The sequence below is a fragment of the Rhinoraja longicauda genome, chromosome 16 (genome assembly GCF_053455715.1).
Source record: "Rhinoraja longicauda isolate Sanriku21f chromosome 16, sRhiLon1.1, whole genome shotgun sequence".
Lineage (NCBI taxonomy): Eukaryota > Metazoa > Chordata > Chondrichthyes > Rajiformes > Arhynchobatidae > Rhinoraja > Rhinoraja longicauda.
In genome coordinates, this window is record NC_135968.1 from 27,152,125 (window position 1) to 27,174,404 (window position 22,280).

General features: G+C 40.6%; 1 protein-coding gene across 1 annotated transcript in view; it reads left to right on the forward strand.

Moving 5' to 3' along the window:
* The first annotated feature begins 411 nt into the window (after positions 1 to 411).
* Positions 412 to 22,280, forward strand: part of ablim1b (actin binding LIM protein 1b) — a 255,966-nt gene continuing 234,097 nt past the window's right edge. The window contains exon 1 of the mRNA XM_078413455.1: positions 412 to 684. Coding sequence (XP_078269581.1) covers positions 672 to 684 — 13 coding nt within the window. The 5' untranslated portion in view covers positions 412 to 671. The remainder of the gene's footprint in view (positions 685 to 22,280) is intronic.

Genomic DNA, 22,280 nt, shown 5'->3' on the forward strand with positions numbered 1-22,280 from the left:
TTCTCCATAATAGCTGAAATTATAGAGAAATACAAGCTTATATTGCAAGAGATTGACAATAATGGGCACTCGTGTAACATTTATAAACAAGGTGCAGGCGCTGGTTTACAATATTGGTAAACCTATCAATATTGATGTTTGGGGACAGATTACTGCCATGTTCATACTTTTTGCAGCTACTGCGGATTGTGTCTGGCGTCGATCCATAGAATGAACAACGATCCTTACACCATTGCAGGTAATGTCTATGGAGCCCTACATTATATTGCATGGTCAGAAATTGCATTAAAATATAATATGACAGATTATATTTTTTTCCCCCCAATTTGAAGGAATGACGTGAAAGAGAAGGCAGTGTGCGTTGCTGGCTGTTGCATGATCGTCCGATCGCTTGGCACTGGGTGATGCTGTGTAAAAGGAGCCGCCCGTCGAACCCTCTCTCATCCGTCTCAGTCTGGAGTTTGCTTGGTTTCCTGCACTTGTGCTCATGGGTCCCAGGCGTTCGCAGCCGCGCCGACTGACACAGGCAGATCAACTCACCCGCACAGCCACACTCCCTGGGGAGCTTGCAACCCACATCCCTCCCTCCCTCCCTTCCTCGCCCTTCTCCACCTGCCTGCCTGCGTGAGCCGTGCCGACACTTCTGACAAAACAAACACATACTGCCAGCCATGACCACTCGAGGTGAGTGACTTTAAACCAGTGCATGAAATTAGAAAGCACAGTTTATCTGTAACCGTCCTCATCCAGCGCTCCACGTCTCTCGCTATCTCTGCTGCGGATAGATGTTTTTTTGTGTGTGTGTGTGGCGAGACATAATTAGTGGTAAAGAACGCAGAGCAGTGTATGCGTGCGTGTTTGTGTCTGCATGGACACGATCTGCACACTTTGCGTGACACGGATTGGTAGTTTAAACTGGACGGTGAGAATAACGGGCTTGGTCCGCAGAATTTTGCAACTGTACCGACCCGTATCTGTTCCAATGTCCCTTTCTGCAAACCCACCCGTGCTCGTCGCCTTCTAAATGAGATGATGCTTTGGATTTGGGACTGATTAATTTGGAGAGAGAGAGAGATAATGGTCGCATGTCCACGCTGCAACACTCGCGCCTGGGAGAAGGGACGGGGGGGTCATAGTACAGGGCTACAACGTTGATGCACATTCCCCAGAGAGATGTGGAGCTGAGCCGCTGGAAGGGAGGTCTGATCCCCTCCGGCCAGAAGGGGGGATCGAACCACACTGGGTTGCAGGTGGCTGTTTAACATTGTGCGGCAATTCCCAGCTGGTCCTGTAATCTGTGGCTGGGAGAGGGCGGGGTAAAATCCACTCATCTGGTTGCAGCAGCAAACTATCCTCTCCGTGTGCTGGAGGCGCGATTTTTCTGCGAACTAACCGCACTCAAATGTCCAGGGAGACTGGTCCCAGTCCTGGTGGCACAGCCTCTTAAAGGAGTAATCTCTTTGTGGGTCAGGCAGCACCACCGTTCTCCACATCAAACCGGCTGTTAAATTGTAGTTTTACTGACCCCAGTTAAATGACTCTAAAATAATGATCCTGCCAACGGCGACTCAAAGATGCCTGTCGTCAGATTGGGAGCTTTATCTTGACTTCATGGCTGCTGTGTTGGTACCACAGAACTCTTGCGATTTACGGGAAATACCATTGCCTTCCAGCAATGAATTTGTTCATCTGAACCATTTGTGATTTGGAATGGCAATGTTGTAAGTGTTTGCCTCCCTGACTCAGTGGATGGAATAGATGTTTCAGCCTACATAAAACCTTAGGGTATGCGCCGCCAACAACATATATTTCACTCCTATCATATTGTCAAGAGTGTTTTACTGGAATATGTCCCAAAACAGAGCAACGAAATTCTTACTTGCAGCAGCACAACAGATATGTAAACATAGTACTCTGTAAACACAATCATAACCAACAAAGTTAATATTTAAAAAACCAATAATAATAGTGTAAAGACAAGGACAATGCCCAAATCTCCTTATTTAGTGGTTGTATTGTTTAATAGCCTGATAGTTGTTGGGAAGAAGCTGCCCCCAAACTTTATTGTTCAGGTTTCAGGCTCCTATACCTTTTTCCCGCTGGCAGGAGTGAATTGAGAGTGTGGCCAGGGTGGTGTGGGTTCTTGATGATGCTGGCTGCTTTTTTAAGGCTCTTTACTTATTTTCTTTCTCAATACATAAACGTTTGCCTTTAAATTATTGTTGTATGGCCAGAGCTAAGCATAGGCCCAGAAACTACAGCTCAGTGCTGAGATGGCAGTGAACTGGGAGTGACTTTGGGCGAGACTTTAAACGGAACTTAAAAAGGTTTAGTTTCTTTGGTTTTATTTAATTCTAAATGATTATTAGGGGTACGGGTGTCAGGAGTTATGGGGAGAAGGCAGGAGAATCGGGTTGAGAGGGAATGAGATGGTATGAATAAATGGCTGAATAGACTTGATGGGCCGAATGGCCTCATTCTGCTCCTATCACTTATGACATTATGAACTTGTGCAATGGTCATTGACAGTGACATTTCTCACTGGGAAATGATTTTTTGATGCCTGCTGTTATGGACTCTTTGCTGTTGATTGAGTCAATGCTGTTGACTGAAGATTGTGGCTATCCATTCTGGAAAAACCCCCCAACAAATACAAAGTACATTCCTCACGAATTCAAAAGATTTCCGACATGTTCCGACTGACAAATGAATATTATCACCACCATCTCTGATTATATCATGTTTAAATGTAAGGTAGACACAAAATGCTGGAGTAACTCAGCGGGTTAGGCAGCATCTCAGGAGAGAAGGAATGGGTGACATTTCGCGTCGAGACCCTTCATCAGTCTGAAGAAGGGTCTCGATCCGAAACGTCACCCATTCCTTCTCTCCTAAGATGCTGCCTGACCCGCTGAGTTACTCCAGCATTTTGTGTCTACCTTCAATTTGAACCAGCATCTGCAGTTATTTTCCTACACATGTTTAAATGCAAGGATACTTTAGATCACAAGTTGCACAAACAGGGCAAAAAGATATCCCTGTCTTATTCATCCTTCTACAAATTTCCAAGTGTGTGCAGTGCCATGACCCGCTGAGTTGCTCCAGCATTTTGTGACAACTTTTTAAAAAGTCAATGAATCGATAAATAATAAATAATTTTGAGAAATACATATTGCACAATCAGGGTCTTTTGCAGTGATTCAGCTAATGCCTGCTAATCTCATTTATGGAAAACAGGATTGAATGCAACAGCCAATGAAAGTGAAACAAAAATGGTTTATTTCAGTGTTCGGTTTGTTGACTGTGTTTTCCACATCTGTTGTGTGGATAATTTTAACACCATTTGACGGCAGAAATATTATGATAACTGGTCATGCGAGATTAAAACTATCACGGCGATGGCACTGTGGCTTTCTATAGTCGATGCATCCACCATAGACAATTCCTTGCTGCAATGTTACAAGATCATGAGCTGCCTTGTTTCAAAATTCTCTGCTCCTCAGGGCAGGCACTAATTTGATATTCTTTCTTCATCTTATACGATGTACTACCATAACGCTATTGCAGATGCTTATATTTGTTTAATGACATTTTACCTTTTACTGGCAGAATGACTAAAAGCTTTGAAGCAGTTACATTGTGATGCTTCAATAAGTAAAATCACATTACATCAGTCTTGGTAAACTGAAATCTATACATTTGTCATTAGAAGGTATTATGTTATGTTAATGCCTGGAGGAAATGCACACAGTACATTTTGAATTGTAATAGTTGGAAGAATCATTGAGGATCAAGTGTGTTATTTTTAAAAATGATTGATGAAAAGGTTAAATCCAGTCTGTCTGCCGCATGTAAAGCAGACAAGTCAGTATTAATTAAACTTCAGAACGGCTGAATTGGACTAACATGTAACATAATGTACAGAATAAGACCTTTCCCCTTATTTAGTTATTCTGCTGCTGTGGTAGACACAAAATGCTGGAGTAACTCAGCGGGTCAGGCAGCATCTCGGGAGAGAAGGAATGGGTGACGTTTTGGGTCGAGACCCTTCTTCAGACCTGAAATGTCACCCATTCCTTCTCTCCCGAGATGCTGCCTGACTCGCTGAGTTACTCCAGCATTTTTGTGCCTACCTTCGATTTAAACCAGCATCTGCAGTTTTTTTCCTCCTACATATTCTGTTGCTGTGATACATCAGAAAGTATTTACAATCAAATGTAATGATTTTTTTTGTTAATACTCTTGTATCTCAATTACTTTGATTTACCTTGCTATTTCTTAAGAATATGAGATGCATGTCCCCTTATCATATGCCTAGATTTTAATTTTAATCGCTGGGGTAATTTGACAATCTAGCTGTACTGGCTGCTGAACAAAACCAGGAGTATTAAAAACACAGGGCAAGCCGCAGGCTGGGAGATATCATCCAGACAAGGAAATAATAACTTTCCAACTGCTTCCTTGCAGTTCTTCGAATAATTGAAGCAGTTACATTTCAAGAAAATGCATTTGACTTGAATGAATTGGATTCACTAAAACTACAATGAAGCTTTCGATTGATTAACCAAAGAGCCTGGAATTAATCTCCATTCTGTTGCTGATTGGCGGTGTTCTACTTTAAATGATAATTCCTGAGATATGGAACTGAAAATCACCAGGGCTATTGCCCCAAATGCTTTTCATTGATCAGTGCTGGAAAGCGTGCATCTATGGTTCCAAGCAGATAGAGTAAGGCTCACAGGACCTGACAATATGGTTCCATTGGAACAGTACTTTATTCAAGCAATAAATATTTACAAAACATCTTCTTTTCCACAACTCCATCCGACATTTCCGGAGGTTACACATTCAATGCAGATATTCATTTCCAATTTTACACAGAATCCCTTATTTGGAGGGGCGTCTCCACCACACCCTGCCCCCCATGTCCAGCAGCGGAAGGACCCTAGACTGTGGTCCTCCCCCACAGAGCCTTGGCGTTGGCTGCACCAAGCTTCAGTGCGTCCTTCAGCATGTACTCCTGCAGTCTGCAGCGGGCCAGTCGGCAACATTCCTTGACGGACAGCTCACTCCGCTGGGAGGTCAACAAAGCTCGGGCAGACCAAAGAACGTCTTTCACCGAGTTGATGACCTTCCAGCAGCACTCGATGTCAGTCTCCGAATGCGTCCCTGGGAACAGTTCGCAGATCACAGAGTCCTCCGTGACACTACACTTGATCTTAGCCAAAAGGTCGAGAAGCACATTGGAACAGTGGAACAGTAGATCATGCACATCTCCATTAGAGGGAAAGAAGTGCCAAGCACTAGATGCACCTAGAGAATTCCAAATTCTCTTTCAGCAGAGCATGAGAACTGTCAACTATTACTGAGTGCCAAAATTTACACCTAACTATTTATTTATAGTTAAAGAATTAAATTGTATAAAGGAGGGAAACTTCACCACAGCATGTTCTACTCAATACTCATTTTGGGTATATCAGTTTCCAAGAACAATTGTTTATTTGACCAGGCAATTGGTTTGTTCAGAAATGGTGACAGATGGAAAAATAATAGGCTAAGATGCCAGGAATAACTCCCATAGGATACCATTGGATCCTTATGTTCACCTGACAAAGCAGATGGTGTCTTATTTTAATGACCCGTGCAAAAAAATGGCACCTCTGACAACACAGCATGGCTTGGAAAAGTAAACCTTGATTTTTATGTTTGTTTTCTGGAGTGGAACCCAAATCTTCACTTAGCGGTCCCGTGGGGAACACTTTCAAAGAGAAGGACTGCAAAATTTAAGAAAGCACCTGATCACCACCTTGTCATTGAGAATGGACAAAAATGCCAGCCTTGCCAACAATGATCATATCACATCAATCAATCTATGTATGTAGGTTTGTACGCATGTCGGACAAGTAGACTGCCCCCTATGGGTCTCGTTGATTTATACACAGGACAAAGAGGTTGAAAGAGTAACGCAGTGGATGCATTTTATAATTTTTCCTTCCCTCTTGTGGAAATGTGCATGATCTACCCTTGGTTTCCATAACAATCTCAATCAGTAGTGAAGTACTCCACAAAGTACCACCGTGGCCCAGTCAAACATTTCATCTGAACCAGTACCTTATAAGGGTTATGTTTTCCATGAAATCCTCATTTTAATTATGAGAAAATAATTGATTACATACCATATAAATTTCCTAGTAATTACTAGATTACAGAAGCACCTGCACTGCTACGTTCCATCAACAGTTGTCAGTGTTTGATATTCCACCTACTTTTAAAATTCATTCCACATTGTGCCAAATTTATCTTTGATTTAATGGGGGTGTCTATTCCAGAAAACTGATGAAGTTTCTTGGCATGTAGCCGAGGCACTTTAGGAAAATCGATTTTTGTAATAATTGAATGATGCCGATGTATAAATCATTTCTCCTCAGATGCAGACACAAGGCTTTCTTAAGTTGATTACCGGCCATGTTGTATTGATGGTGACTGAGAAGCAGGTTCTCCAGAATGAATACGGGGTTAAATCTCTCCAGAAAGAAAGGCAAATGTAAATCTTCTAAGCAAACACCATTTTGATAATCCAATTTTGAAAACTCTGCACAATATCAGATCCTATAAGATTCTGCAGGAGTTATTCTCCAGGATCCTGCTTAGTCATCTGAAAGGATCGGTATGTCTGAAATGATAGCTGTCTCATGATATCAATGATTGACGGTATTTATGATCTATTTTGATGGAGAAATCTAAAATCTATATAAGCTTTCAACAGGAATGTAAAAAGGATCACATAAACGTAGATTACAGGTGAATTGTTTTATAAGTCACATTTTGGTTCATTAGTGGATCACTAGTGGATGATGCAGTTATGAAAACAATGGTGAGCTCAATTTAAAAATTGTAAATTAATCTTTTCCTTACTGAGGGAGAGATTGTACAATCCTGCAATGTCTTGTATGAAGGTGTCCTTCCTGATGGCTTAACAGTAATTTAAAGTTTATCGATGCGTTAGCTGACTGAAAAAAATAATTGCTGTTAAATTTGATTGTCAATTTGCTAGGATCCCAGGAAAATGGCTTAAATTTTTTTTTTTAACTAAAAATGCCTGGCAACAGTAATTTCATTGAATATATAGTATTCAAGAACAGCTGTTTCCCGGCATTTATCAGATTCTTGAATGGACCTCTCATACGCTGAGTATGAATTCATAATCTTCCAATCTACCTCATTGTGGCCCTTTTTTCCTGCACTTTCACTGTAGATGTGATGCTGTGTTCTGAACTCTGTTTATTTTTCTTTTGCACTGTCTGCTGCATTCATCTGCCTGGAGAGTATGCAAACCAAATTTTGTCACTGTATCACAGTACACATGATAATAATAAACTAATATCAATAATATTCAGTTGGAACACTGTCCATGAGCACCAGAAAATCATAACTAAGGTTTTTACATCTGGTGATATGATATGCAGTTTATGTTAATCTAAATACACACTGAAATAAAACAAATTAAGAATGGTTTAATGTTAAAATCGTTCTATAATTACATAAAATGGCTTGTTATCGCTATCAAGCAAAGTTAAATTTTAGCTTGCAAAATACTATAGAAGTTGGAGATCTGAAATATAAACAAAAAAAATTACTGAAAATAAGGGCAGAAAGTGTTAATATTTTTGTAATCAGATTGGTAAATGTAAGGTCTTAGCTTGAACCAACAAAATAATCCAGCATAACCTGAAACTGAAAATGAGTTTCTTTCAAGGAGATTAAATGATTCTGGCCTTTACGTATCCTGCTTTATTGAATTCCCATATCAAACTCTGCTTTGAATTGGAGGAAATAATCATAATCTTATCATCATAATATCCATTGCTGACATCTTCCTGAAAAATAAACGACCAGAAATAATGATGCCACAATTGCAATAAAGCAGGTATTCTCAATGATATTTGCACTGTATGGCATTCCTTTCTGATCTATTTAACACAGGATTTAATCCAATTTGTAAAAAAATTGATTTAAATCTTACTATCTGAATAACTATTGGGAAATCCTGAGTGGGGTCCTAAAGGAAGCCATCAAAAAGAAAACAATTTTCTCTTTATTTGATTCCCTTCCTCTAGATGCTGCCAGACCTGCCGAGTATTTCCAGCCTTTTCTGTTATTATTTCAATGAAAATATTTGCCCCTAAGCACAAACTTGTCTCATTTGTTCATTTAGGTATGTACAAATGCATCTTGATAGGTAGTTCCAGCGTCAAGTCATTTTCAACAGGAGTTGTACATTAACAATAACCAGAACTCGACTTATTAAACAGCAACAATGCTCACAAATTGCTCTCTGCGGCTCATTGGACATGGGGAGTGATCGTAAAGCTCAGATAAAAGTTGTTTTATTTTATTGATGGCCTCTTTGTCTTCTTCAGGGCCATCTGATCCTTGATTCTTGAATTTCCAGGCAAGATGAGACACAAACCTGATCAATGCCAGTTAAAATATAGTCAAGGACTAAATGGCTGACTATTGAATGTTGATGAATGTTACTTTGGTCCAGTCATCATTCATCATCCTAATGGAGCAAGACTATGAAGTTTATTTGACAAGCCTTTCCATCTCTGAGCTCTACGATCACTTGTCGTATCCAAAGAGCTGTAGAGACCAGGATGTGAGCACTATTGTTGTTTTTATACATCATGTTCCAATTATAGTTAATCTACAACTCTTGCTGAAAATATCCTGACCCTTGAATTACCTATCTGTATGCATTCGTACATACGTTAATGAGTACATATGACTAAATTATATTAAGGAACAAATATTTTAATGGAAATAAAAAGAGAAAAGGTTGGAATAACTCAGCAGGTCTGGGTGTATAAAAATAGCTCATTAATTAGCCATACGCTTTCAAAAATACAGACAGAAAAATTTGGCTCTGGTAACTATTAGTAAACTCGAGCAAGCGACTCATTATAAAGAGTCATCAATCCAAAATGTCAGCTCTTTCTCACTCCACAGGTGCTCCCTGACCTACTGAGTATTTTCGGTATTTTTTGTTTTCAGTTCAGATTTCAGGCATCTGCAGGATTTTTGAGTTTTATTTACTTTGAAATATTTATGTTATGAGATGGATCCATCTGTTTTAGAGATTATTTTATCTTCAGCTGTTGATTCCAGCATTGCTTTCACTGTAGCCAATGTCAAAAACCCTTCCAATGTAATCACAGAAATGCCTCTGCAGATATTAGTAATTCAGCTGATGTTAATGGTAATACTTAGATGTGAAGTTAACAAGGCAGGTATTACATTTACAAATCCTTACTCCCTTTTCCATCATTCCAAACCTTCTTATGAGAACTGTAAAATCAATTTTAATTCTTGAAACTCTACCTATAAGGTGTTACATGGTGAAAATCTGTGTTGAAATTATTAAATTATTTCCTCAACATTTCTGAAATGAACGGAATGTACTGGATTATTTTTCCCCAGCACTTTTTCTTACAGAAATGACTAGGCAGCAAATTGCTCACAGTCTATCCAAAGCTTCATTTCTAACATTTTTTTCTGTCTAGCCCAGAATGAACAAATAACTAGTCGTAATAATCATAGACAGGAGGGAGTGCAGGATTTCTTAGCTGGTTATTTTTTTTAAAATCTCCTTTGGCTAGCAAGCTGGAAAGAGTATAGAGAAGATTTACAAGAATGTTGCCAGGGCTAGATGGTCTGAGCTATAGGGAGAGGTTTAGGCTGGGACTCTATTCCTTGGAGCGCAGAAGGATGAGGGGTGATCTTATTGAGGTATATAAAATTATGAGAGGAATAGATCGGGTTAACGCAGAGTCTCTTGCCCAGAGTAGATGGATCGAGGACCAAAGGACATAGGTTTAAGGTGAAGGGGAAAAGATTTAATAGCAATCTGAGGGGCAACTTTTTCACACAAAGGGTGGTTGGTGTATGGAACAAGCTGCCAGAGGAGAGTGATGCAGGGACTATCCCAACATTTAAGAAACAGTTAGAAGGGTACATGAATAGGACAGGTTTGGAGGGACATGGGCCAAACGTTGGCAGATGGGACGAGTGTAGCTGGGATAGTTTGGCCGATGTGGGCAAGTTGGGCCGAAGGGCCTGTTTCTACACAGTATCACTCTATGACTCTGTGGCTAACCTTATATATCAATTAAATAATAGATGGATATAGAAACAGAAATTAATACACAGAACAAGCAGCAGTTTACTGTACTGTGTACAAAGTGGATTGGGTATATGAAAACAGTTCATTATTTAGCTAGGCACTCTTTCAAAAATACAGAGAGGAAAATTTATCTCTGGTAGCTATTGGTAAATATGCAAGCAAATATTTCACCTGTCAATTGTACGCATCCCACAGAAAATAGAAACAAAGAAAATAGGTGCAGGAGGAGACCATTTGGCCCTTCGAGCCAGCACTGCCATTCATTGTGATCATGGCTGATCATCCACAATCAGTAACCCGTGCCTGACTTCTCTCCATATCCCTTGATTCAGCTAATCCCTAGAGCTCTATCTAACTCTCTTTTAAATTCATCCAGTGAATTAGCCTCTACTGCCTTCTGTGGCAGAGAATTCCACAAATTCACAACTCTCTGGGTGAAAAAGTTTTTTTCTCATCTCAGTTTTAAATGGCCTCCCCTTTATTCTTAGACTGTGGCCCTTGGTTCTGGACTCAATAGACAATAGACAATAGGTGCAGGAGGAGGCCATTCGGCCCTTCGAGCCAGCACCGCCATTCAATGTAATCATGGCTGATCATTCTCAATCAGTACCCCGTTCCTGCCTTCTCCCCATACCCCCTGACTCCGCTATCCTTAAGAGCTCTATCTAGCTCTTTCTTGAATGCATTCAGAGAATTGGCCTCCACTGCCTTCTGAGGCAGAGAATGCCACAGATTCACAACTCTCTGACTGAAAAAATGTTTCCTCATTTCAGTTCTAAATGGCCTACCCCTTATTCTTAAACTGGGGCCCCTTGTTCTGGACTCCCCCAACATTGGGAACATGTTTGCTGCCTCTAACGTGTCCAACCCCTTAATAATCTTATACGTTTCGATAAGATCTCCTCTCATCCTTCTAAATTCCAGTGTATACAAGCCTAGTCGCTTCAGTCTTTCAACATATGATAGTCCCACCATTCCGGGAATTAACCTAGTAAACCTACGCTGCACACCCTCAATAGCAAGAATATCCTTCCTCAAATTTGGAGACCAAAACTGCACACAGTACTCCAGGTGCGGTCTCACTAGGGCCCTGTACAGCTGCAGAAGGACCTCTTTGCTCCTATACTCAACTCCTCTTGTTATGAAGGCCAACATTCCATTGGCTTTCTTCACTGCTTGCTGTACCTCCATGCTTCCTTTCAGTGACTGATGCACTAGGACACCCAGATCTCGTTGTACGTCCCCTGTTCCTAACTTGAAACCATTCAGATAATACTCTGCCTTCCTATTCTTACTACCAAAGTGGATAACCTCACACTTATCCACAACATTGGGAACTCCCCCAACATTGGGAACATTTTTCCTGCATCTAGCTTGTCCAGTCCTTTTATAATTTTATATGTTTCTATAAGATCTCTCTCATCCTAAATTCCAGTGAATACAAGCCCAATCTTTCCAATCTTTCCTCATATGACAGTCCCGCCATCCTGGGGATTAACCTTGTGAACGTATGCTGCACTGCCTCAATAGCAAGGATGTCCTTCCTCAAATTAGGAGACCAAAACTGCACACAATACTCCAGATGTGGTCTCACCGGGGCCCTGCACAACTGCAGAAGGACCTCTTTACTCCTATACTGTACATTCAATTCCATGATTTCACTTGAACAAAGTGTAGGGATGTGAAGAAAACTGCTGGCCGTAGCATGTGTAGACATTGACCCACAGAAACTTCATCCACCTTCATCCTGCATTATAAAATGAACAGAGACAGGCAAAAGGATTTTACTACTACTTTGCAGTCACCTGATGTTGCATTATTCCATGTGACAATTGTTTTTTGATCCAGAGCAGGAGCAGAGTGGCAACAGTATTAAACAATGGTTGAAGGTTGCACCTCCGCTCTGTTCAAAGTCTCTAGCTGGCCTGGATTTAACATCGGATAATGCCTGGAAATTATTCCAGTGGTCAGTACGTTTGGTTTCAACATCTACCCAATATTATTACAGCTTTAGACTGTTGCTGCTAAAATTAATTCCCGTTAAATTACCCTGCATATGTAAAAGAATGAGAATTATTTCAGGCAGTCAGGCAGAAATACGATAGAACGACGAAGATATATTTAGGTCAGACTCCACACTAAATAAACTGACAGTTTGATGGATTTCTTTGTTTGTGGCTCAGCTTTGCACCAGATGATCTTCATCATTCCAACAGTGACAAAGTTAATTTGCAACGGTGTTGGCCTCAAATGTAACTTGTCATGCAATGAAGCAAATGCCACAAACTTATTGCAATGCTGCAGATGCCTAACATTAGTTTTAATAACTCTGTCTAATTATAAAGCCAACAAACATGAAGACAAAAAAAAAATCCAATGTTTATTACAACAATTAGTACAGAATTGCTGTTTCATTTAGGAGGAAGAAAAAGTCCAATTTAACAAAATCTCATTAAAATTGTGTGTGTGCAGAACCAATGAGTTGTGGATGGAGTGGTCATTGTGGAAGGCCAAAAGGGGTGGGGATGGGAAAATGTGGCTGGTGGTGGGATCATGTTGAAAGTGGCGGAAATGTTGGAAAATTATGTGCTGCATGAAATGTTGCCTACTCATGTTTGCCTGTTATGCCTGATTCGCTGAGTTACTCCAGGACTTTGTTTCCTTTTTTTTGTAAACCAGCATCTGCAATTTGTTCTTTCTCTGACAAATAAAGGATGTTTGTTTAGAAGCTCAATCCGGGTATTGTCTTACTGAGTGTCAATGCAAAAAAAAACCTATGGACTCTTCATAATTGCAATTCCACAAATATGCTTGTGACTCTTTATTGCCTTCTATTGTGTCCGAGCAAGCCACATGGGTACTTTAAGCAAATTCAGCATGGATAATAAATGACAGCATTTATGGATATCTTGAGAATGAATACAGAAACATCTCACACTCTCTTTATCACAAGCATTTGTTAGTTCTTAACTTCATTGTTTGATTCTTTCTAAAAGAAGCTTGGCAGCAAGAAAGCAGAAAATGTAATTTCTTCATTGTCCTGCAATGGAAGTGGTGGCACTGCGCAGCAGCTGCGGCTCGCCTGCAGTCCGTTTATCTTCTGTGTTTTTTTTGTTTTTTTTGTCTTAATTGTAGTGTTTGGATGTGATGTGTTTTTTGTGGTTGTGTGCTATGTGTGTGGGGGGGGGGAATATAAAAATTGGCTCTTCCGTACGGAGACGCAACCTTTTATTTGGGTCGTGTCTCCGTTCACGCTGCGGCCTACCATCCGCCAAACACCTGGAGCTGACGGCCTCCAGCTGGGACCACCTGGGGCTCTGGTTCGCAGAGCCCGTGGACTGCACTCACCACCTGCGGAGCTGGCTGTCTTCGGAGGCTGTGGTGACGCTGCAAGTCCGGCTGCGACTCGCCTTTGGAGGCTCCGGAGACTTCGGTTGCGGGCCGCGTGGACGTCGGAAGCTCGTAGGTCCCTGGGTGGGGGCCGACCTCGGGAGCTCCGGCAGCGGCAGCATCTTTGCCTGCCCCGAATGGCGGGGTTTGGGTCGGCCCGCTGTGGACCTTTCACCATGCGGCGCGGCCTGAAATAGGCCGCGGGATTTTCTCCGCCTGGCGGGGGCTTCAATGTTGGGAGCCCCGACCGCCCTGACGGGGCAATTTCTGCAGCCTGACCGTGGGAGAAGACGGCAGGGAAGAGAAAGACATTCTGGCCTTCCACCACAGTGAGGAGGTGAGTGGAGGAGACTCACTGTGATGGATGTTTTTTTTGTTTTATGTTGGTTTTGTGATTGTGTGTGTTATTGTATTAATTTTATTGCTTCTTATTGTTGGACTGTGGATAACGGAATTTCGTCCAAAAGACATGTTTTTGGGTGACAATAAAGGCTATTCTGATTTTGATTCTAATTGGAGCTTTGTTTCCATTGTACCTTCTGAAGGATAGTTTTGATCCAGTCACAAACCATGTTGTGCCTCAGTTAGAAGATCAACTGATTCATTACATGCCGGCTTTATTCCATCCAAATTTTCAAAAGGATATATATTCAGAAAGGAATTTGGAGAGATGCCAAGAAAATTATCAGATTTTCCCCCAGGCTTGGGAAATCAATGGCCTTTCTCTCATCAAGCAGTATTTATGACTGAGCCATGTATGAAGGGGAGGTTGAGAGCATTTTGTTGTTCATTGTTAGAATCTAAGAAGAAGACCGCACAGTTCACTCGAGTGAGAGTAAGTTGGTTAAGAATAATTTTGTCTTCTTCACCACAACTGACCCAAATGCTTGTTTTGGGTTTGCTTGTGAATCTTTTATGGTGTAAATTTTCCATTGTTGAAATGTTGATAAGAAATAGATTATTCATGGGAAAATACCAAATAATTACTTGACGTGGACATCCATCCTATTCAATAACATTGGCAAGCTGTGTAAGCCGCACAGGAGTATTTGCATAATATTCTTATTGTTATAGACTTTTGGATCAACATTGAATTCAAAAAATTCAGATAAAATCTCTTAACATGTCCAGGTTTCACTGTTTCTTTAGACTTTGGTAATTTGAGATAGTTATCTTGTTTCTCCAGGTTGACCTGTTGTTATGCATTAATTTCTTCATGACCATTTTTCACCTTGAACTATCTCCCTTTGTTATTCATGTTCTCCTGTCTTCCATCCTTTGTGTTTGCACCTCCCCTTTCCCATTTCTCTACATCTTGAACCCTGTCATATATCTAACGTTTGATGTTTCTGATTAAATATTAACTCCTTTTTCTCTTCATCGATTTGCCCTGTCTTCAGCCTACATAAAGCTTTGCGGTCTCATTCCTTATTATTCCCACAGTTTTAATACCTTTTTCTCTGAATACTGTCTCTTGATCTCAACAATGCATAGTGTGGCTTTTAATGGTGATGTTAGGGGGATGGGGTGTTGAAATATGTAATGAATTTTTGTCAATAGTAAAGGCCATCAGTTTATCCACCATTTAATTCAAGACACGATCTGACCATAACCTTATGGTTCCAGTGATATGAATAAGATATTTAACATGCAATTTTTCTCATCGTGTTGCTTTTGTATATTTTGTTGATTTAGGGCCATAGACCCAAACAGCAAGGACCCTTCAGCCCACCAAATCTGCACTGATCATCAAGCACTAATATATACTAATTCCATTTTATATTCTTCCCACATTCCCGTCAACTCCCTCTTCAGGATTCAACCATTCATCCATCTATTAAGGATTGTGGTCAATAGACCTGCAATTCTTCACAGGTCTTTGTGAGATGACAGAAAACCAGAACACTCAGGGGAAACAAAGAAGAATGTACTAGAAGTTAGGAATGAACCCTGGTCACTAGATCTGTGAGGAAGCATGTCTACTTGCAATCACCATTGTTTAATTAGATATCTCCTTGATTATACATCAATCAAGTGCTGGGCTCATGTGAGAAATTCTCCGATATGTTAAAGATAGGATTATTGGCTTTGATTATTGGCTTTGTCTGATACTAATTGTGTTACTCCAATTCAAGGCACAAACTCTAGGTTAATGGCATCTCAGACTGAAAAGTAATAACGAGTTGCAGTTTAAAAAAAATCTCTTCTGTAGTCTGGAGATATGAGGAACCTTAAAGAAAACATAAAATGCTGGAGTAACTCAACGAGTCAGGCAGCATCAGTGGAGGTGATGTTTTGGTTGGTACCTGTCTTCAGACTGTGTTCTGTTTGCTTCCTGCGTTTTCCATCCCATTCTTTCTAGTTTTTTTTTCATTTAAAATTTTAACTATCTCATTAGTTCTCTATTTTGCCTTATTTTTAACTTTAGATTTAGATTTAGAGATACAGCGCAGAAACAGGCCCTTCGGCCCACCGAGTCCGCGCCGCCCAGCGATCCCCGCACATTAACACTATCCTACACACACTAGGGACAATTTTTACATTTACCCAATCAATTAACCTACATACCTGTACGTCTTTGGAGTGTGGGAGGAAACCGAAGATCTCGGAGAAAACCCACGCAGGTCACGGGGAGAACGTACAAACTCTGTACAGATGGCGCCCGTAGTCAGGATCGAACCTGAGTCTCCGGCGCTGCATTCGCTGTAAAGCAGCAACTCTACCGCTGCGCCACCGTGCCGCTGTATTACTTGTTTACTTTTTAAAACTTGTTTTACTTTTTAACATCATATGCTATTCCACCCAGAAAATTACCATCCCCAGAGCTTTTTCAACTTTAACATTTGATTTTTTTTTGCAGAGGCTGCTTGACTTGCTGATCATTTCCAACGTTTTCTGTTCTAATTTCGTTAGCTAACCTATCTCTATCTAGTTGTGCATGAGTTGTTGTGCAGCAAAAACTTGTCATAGTAAACAAAATGCTTTCATTTACAGATTTTCAAAAATGTGATTTTTAACAATTCCAGATACACAGCCTTGGTGCAGTAAAATGGCTTATTTATTGCAATTGATAATTACAGCAAACAATATCTCTAGATTACAAGTTAAGCATTGCATTACATATGTACAAAATAATCTTGCATCAGCAAGTGTTACGAACTTGTGAAATGTTACATATGTGTGTGCCAATAAAGCAATTAACACCGTTCAAATATTAACATTGCAGAGAGGAGAGATGCGATGTAGAATTTGCCAACAGACTGATATACTGCTCATCTATATACTATAACTCTCGTTTGTTTGTTCCTGAATGACAGCCAAAACGGTACATGACAGCGCGACAATTTTAGGCCCACCTTACTCACCGTCATCCCTTTGGTGCTAATGGAAGAAGCTTCATTGAAATCGGTGTTATATTTTAAAAGTTATTCACATTTTAAAGTTTAAATCTATCTACTAGGGAAGGGAGGGATGGGGAGGAAGGAGGATAAGGGTGGGTTGAGGGGGTGGGGAAGGGGGGAGGGGGGAGGGATGGGGAGGGAGGGGGGGAGGGGCAAGGGAGGAGGGAGGAGGGAGGAGGAAGGGCGAGAGGGAGGGAGGGAGGAGGGAGGGGGAAGAGCGAGGGGGAAGGGAGGAGAGGGTGCTGCACCAATGCAGGAGAGGTTTGGGCCTAATGGGTCCACTTGGTCTAGTTCTATAGTAAAATTTAGTCATAGAGTTGTAGAGAAACAGGACGGGAACAGGCCCTTCGGTCCATCGAGTCTGCACAAACCATCACCAACTCATTTACACTAACCCTATTTAAAAGTTAATTTCTACTGATTTATTTTATAACTCTTGTTATTTGATCCTCAAATATGCAGATATCTATTCTATCCAATGACATTTATTTATGTGGCTAATGATCTATTTACATCAATGTTTTCGATCAATTCTTAGGTCCACCAATCCTGATTCTATATCTGCCCCAATCAGCCAATGCATTCAAATTCATAACAAATAGATATATTTAAAGAAAGCATCTCAGGTAATTTAAGGTATAAAAATGGGCCTAGTTGAAACAGTATGTTTTACTCAAAAACTATATTCTTCAGCACCATCTTACAGATGCTAAGATTAGTGAATGGGTGCTGGCAGCAGGTTGATTTGGTTTCATGTTAAGAATGGACTAACATGAATGGAGGGATAACAAAATGGAGGAAGACGGAAATTGATTTGTTCCACCACTTCACAAATCCCTGCTCATGTTTAGAGAAAATAATTTGGCAATTACATTAAAAGAAAAAAGCCCACTTGCTTAAGCTCTCACTGAAGTCCCTTTGGAAACACATTTTTGAGCTGCAATGGTGCTGAAACCATGGATTTCTGAGAACAAGATTTGGCAGGACCTAAATCTTCTTACAAACTCTTTCAAAATTTCCCCAATACCAAAACAAAAGGTAGAATTTTGGTTCAACATTTCGCAATCAGCAATCTATAGAAACAGCAAAGCTAAGTATGGAGTCAGTTCAAACATCAGTGACAATGTAGATTGATTAATTCCATGTTCATTTAAAAAAAAGTAAACTTCACACATTGCGCTTAAGGTCAACTTACATTTCATTCTCAAAAAATATTTGCTGATATCTGCCTCTGTTAAGAGCTTCTAAATTTACTGTCAAATAATGTTATAATCAAACCATGTTCTGGCAATTTGGAAGCGAAATTGTATGTTGGTCTTTATTGCACGAAGATTGGAGTTAAAAGGGTAGAGGCGTCTAATTATTATATGGAGTCTTGTTGAAACTGTAGCTGAAATATACAGGCCTGGCCTCTTTACTGAAGGAAGAATATGCATGTGATAGAGGAAGTGTAGAGAAAGTTTAGTAAATAACAGACAGCCGGAGGAACTCAGCAGATCAGGAAGTGTCTTTGGAGGGATATTAACAGATGATTTTTCGGGTCAGGACTCTTCATCAATGTGAAGGATCCAGACCCATAACATCATCTACCCATTCCCCTCCACAGATGCTGCCTGACCCGCTGAGTCCCTCAAGTAGTTTGCATTTTACTCAAGATTCCAACATCTGCGGAATCTCCTTTTGTGAAGATTCAGCAGATTGGTTCCTGAGATAGCAATTCCATCAAATGGAGAGAGTTTAAATTGATTGGGTCTATACTCTCGCATTTAGAAGAAGTACATGTGATATCTTTGAAGTGTGCAAAATTCTTCTGAGGCTTGATAACTTTAATGCGCAACTGATGTTTCTTCAGGCCAGTGTCTAAAACTGGAGTCACATTTAAAAAATAAGGAGACTTATTAGACAATAGACAATAGAAAATAGGTGCAGGAGAAGGCCATTCGGCCCTTCGAGCCAGCACCGCCATTCAATGTGATCATGGCTGATCATTCTCAATCAGTACCCCGTTCCTGCCTTCTCCCCATACCCCCTGACTCCGCTATCCTTAAGAGCTCTATCTAGCTCTCTCTTGAATGTATTCAGAGAATTGGCCTCCACTGCCCTCTGAGGCAGAGAATTCCACAGATTCACAACTCTCTGACTAAAAAAGGTTTTCCTCATCTCTGTTCTAAATGGCCTACCCCTTATTCTTAAACTGTGGCCCCTGGTTCTGGACTCCCCCAACATTGGGAACATGTTTGCTGCCTCTAACGTCATCAGCCCTTGTTTTCCCAACGCCTCCTGCAGCCAACCTTTAGGGCACGGAAGGCAAGACCCTCCAGTTCTTCTCATCAGGCATTTTCCCTTCTCGCCACACACGGCACACCGGGACCTTCTCGCGTCGCTTGGCACGCTGGGACCCCTTCCATGACCATTTACTTATTCCACCACAGATGCACATCAGCAGCAATATATACCATCTCCAAGATGCACTGCAGCAATTCACCAAGGCTTCTTAGAGAGCATTTACCAAGCCCACAAGCTCTACCAGCTTGTGGGCGGCACGGTAGCGCAGCGGTAGAGTTGCTGCTTTACAGCGAATGCAGCGCCGGAGACTCAGGTTCGATCCTGACTACGGGTGCTGCACTGTAAGGAGTTTGTACGTTCTCCCCGTGACCTGCGTGGGTTTTCTCCGAGATCTTCGGTTTCCTCCCACACTCCAAAGACGTACAGGTATGTAGGTTAATTGGCTGGGTAAATGTTAAAAAAATTGTCCCTAGTGGGTGTAGGATAGTGTTAATGTACGGGGATCACTGGGCGGCATGGACTTGGAGGGCCGAAAAGGCCTGTTTCCGGCTGTATATATATGATATGATGATATGATATGATAAAAGGGCAAGAGCAGCAAAAACATGGCAACAACACCTGGAAGTTGCCCTCCAAGCCACACACCAGCCTGACGTGGAAATATATTGCTGTTCCTTCCCTGTTGCTGGGTTAAAATCCTGGAACACTCTCTCTAACCACATTGTGGGTATATCTACACCCCAAGGACTGCAGTGATTCAGGAATGCAGCTCACAATCAGCTGCTCAAGGGCAATTAGTGATGGAGGATTTAAATGCTGGCTCAGCCCGTGAAGCCCGGAATAGAAATAAGAAAAAGTTCTTCTTCCAGAGGGTAGTGAATCGTTAGCATCTCCTCTCTACAGTGATTTAGCAATCACTGAGCATATTTAACGCAGAGTTTAGAAGACTTACATAGAACTGAATCAAGGGATTTGGGATTAGCGCAGGAAAGTGGCGCAGGGGTGAAAGATCAGCTTCATTTTAGTGAATGGTAGCGTAGGCATGGAGAGCTGAATGGTTACGTTCTGTTCCCAAAATATAAATGAACTAAAGTATGAGAATCCTTACCAAAATATTTTTCGGACATGTGCACATTTAATTCTTAAGTGCTGTGCTATCAGCCATGCAACCAGAAATAATCCTTAATAGGCAGTTTTGCTCTGAAACAGTTCTATCTTGCACAATGACTTACACTAACTATATCTAGATTCATTTCTGCTCAAATTGCAAGGCAAAGTGAGGAATGTTAAATACTACCTGTAAATGTATCTGTATCTGTAAAACTATATGAAAAGTCTAAAAAAAACAAAAGTGAGTCTCATGGATGCAGACTATTGATAAATGACTGCATCAGTATTGAAAAGGCTGATCCGTTGCTGTCTATGTGATACATGGAGATTTGCTTGACATTTGATGTCAGACTACACTTGATATAAGTGTACAATTACAGATGGAGTGATTGAATGCTTTGAAAATTTCCTGTTGATCACAGAGATCTAATTTGAATCTGTGAAAGGCAGGTCATGTCAAATGGACGATTCAATTTGATTTAAATGGAATACATTTTTTGAAGAAGTGACTATCTATTTATGTAGACTTCCAAAAGCCACTTGTTAAAGACCCCAATTAAATGTAGCTCGATGGAGTCGAAGTTCATGAATTGAAACCATTTTATTGACGTGGCTGGGAGATTGCTTGAGTGGTACCTACTCGTTACTCCTACAAACAGTAAAAATAATGGGTAGGTACAGAAATTGATAACATTTGTGGGGTCTGGCAAAGATCTAGAGTTCACAATGATTCATCTGTTTATCAATGATTTTAGATGAAGAAATGGAGAACTAGGCATTCAAAGTTGCCTAAACTAAGACTTAAAAAAAAGGAGGTATTAAATTACAAAAAAATATTAATGGATTGAATTAATGTGTAAGATGGAGCCATACGTATTTGAATTTAAACATGAAGGCTTCTGCTTTGAATGTAACAAAAAGATTGAAAATAGTATGCTCAAAAAGTGGAAAAGCAGTTCTCAGAGACTTGGGGATCCAAGTATATGGATAATGGAAATATTATAGACAAGATTAGAACTTAATCAGAAAATGTATAGAATGCTGTTGTTTAAAGTCGCAGGACTTAGGAGCAATGGTTATGCTATCCTGGCGTACAGAAACACTGGTTAAATCACACCTGCAGGACTGTGGCTAGTCTTGGATACCTCAACTTAGGGTTATTTCAGCTTTAGAAGCAATGCGATGCAAATTTAAAACAACGAGACTTGAACATCAAGAGTTAGATTATAAGGATTGTAAGCATTGTATTCATAGGTTTTTAGAAGCTTGGGGGCATGCTGGAGAAACAGATGTGGTCCTGTTTACTTTCTGAGACATTTTGAGATCTGATTGGCAACCATATTGGTGAGAGAATTTCCACAGAATATCTAAAATGGACAGGCACACGTTAGCAGCTGGGTCATACCAGCCTGGCCCAACGACCAGGAATCACCACCCATGGTTTACCATTGGGTTGGGTATGGAGGACCTGTGCCTGGTGTTGGCAGGGCCCTGGTGAAGTAGTGCAGTAGTGCAAAATATTCCTGATCGCCTAACATTTAGAAACATTGAAAAACTATTGAAATGTGCTTTGATGTTAGGTAATTGACTGAAATGTTAACTCCGTTTCTCTATGCAGAGGTGCTTCCTGACATTATAAGTTTTTCTCATATTTTCTGTTCAGGTTTCAGATTTCAAGTGTCTGAAGTGTTTCCCTTTTTAAAACGTTTGCAACTGAAGTAATAAAACAAAACAATATTTGGATATTCAGTCTGAAGAAGGGTCTCGACTCAAAATGTTGCCCATTCCTTCTCTCCAGAGATGTTGCCTGTCCCGCTGAGTTACTCCAGCATTTTGTGTCTACCTAATATTTGGATAAAAATAAGTAAAGCTAATAAAAATAAAGTAATGTAAACCATTAAACTAAAGCA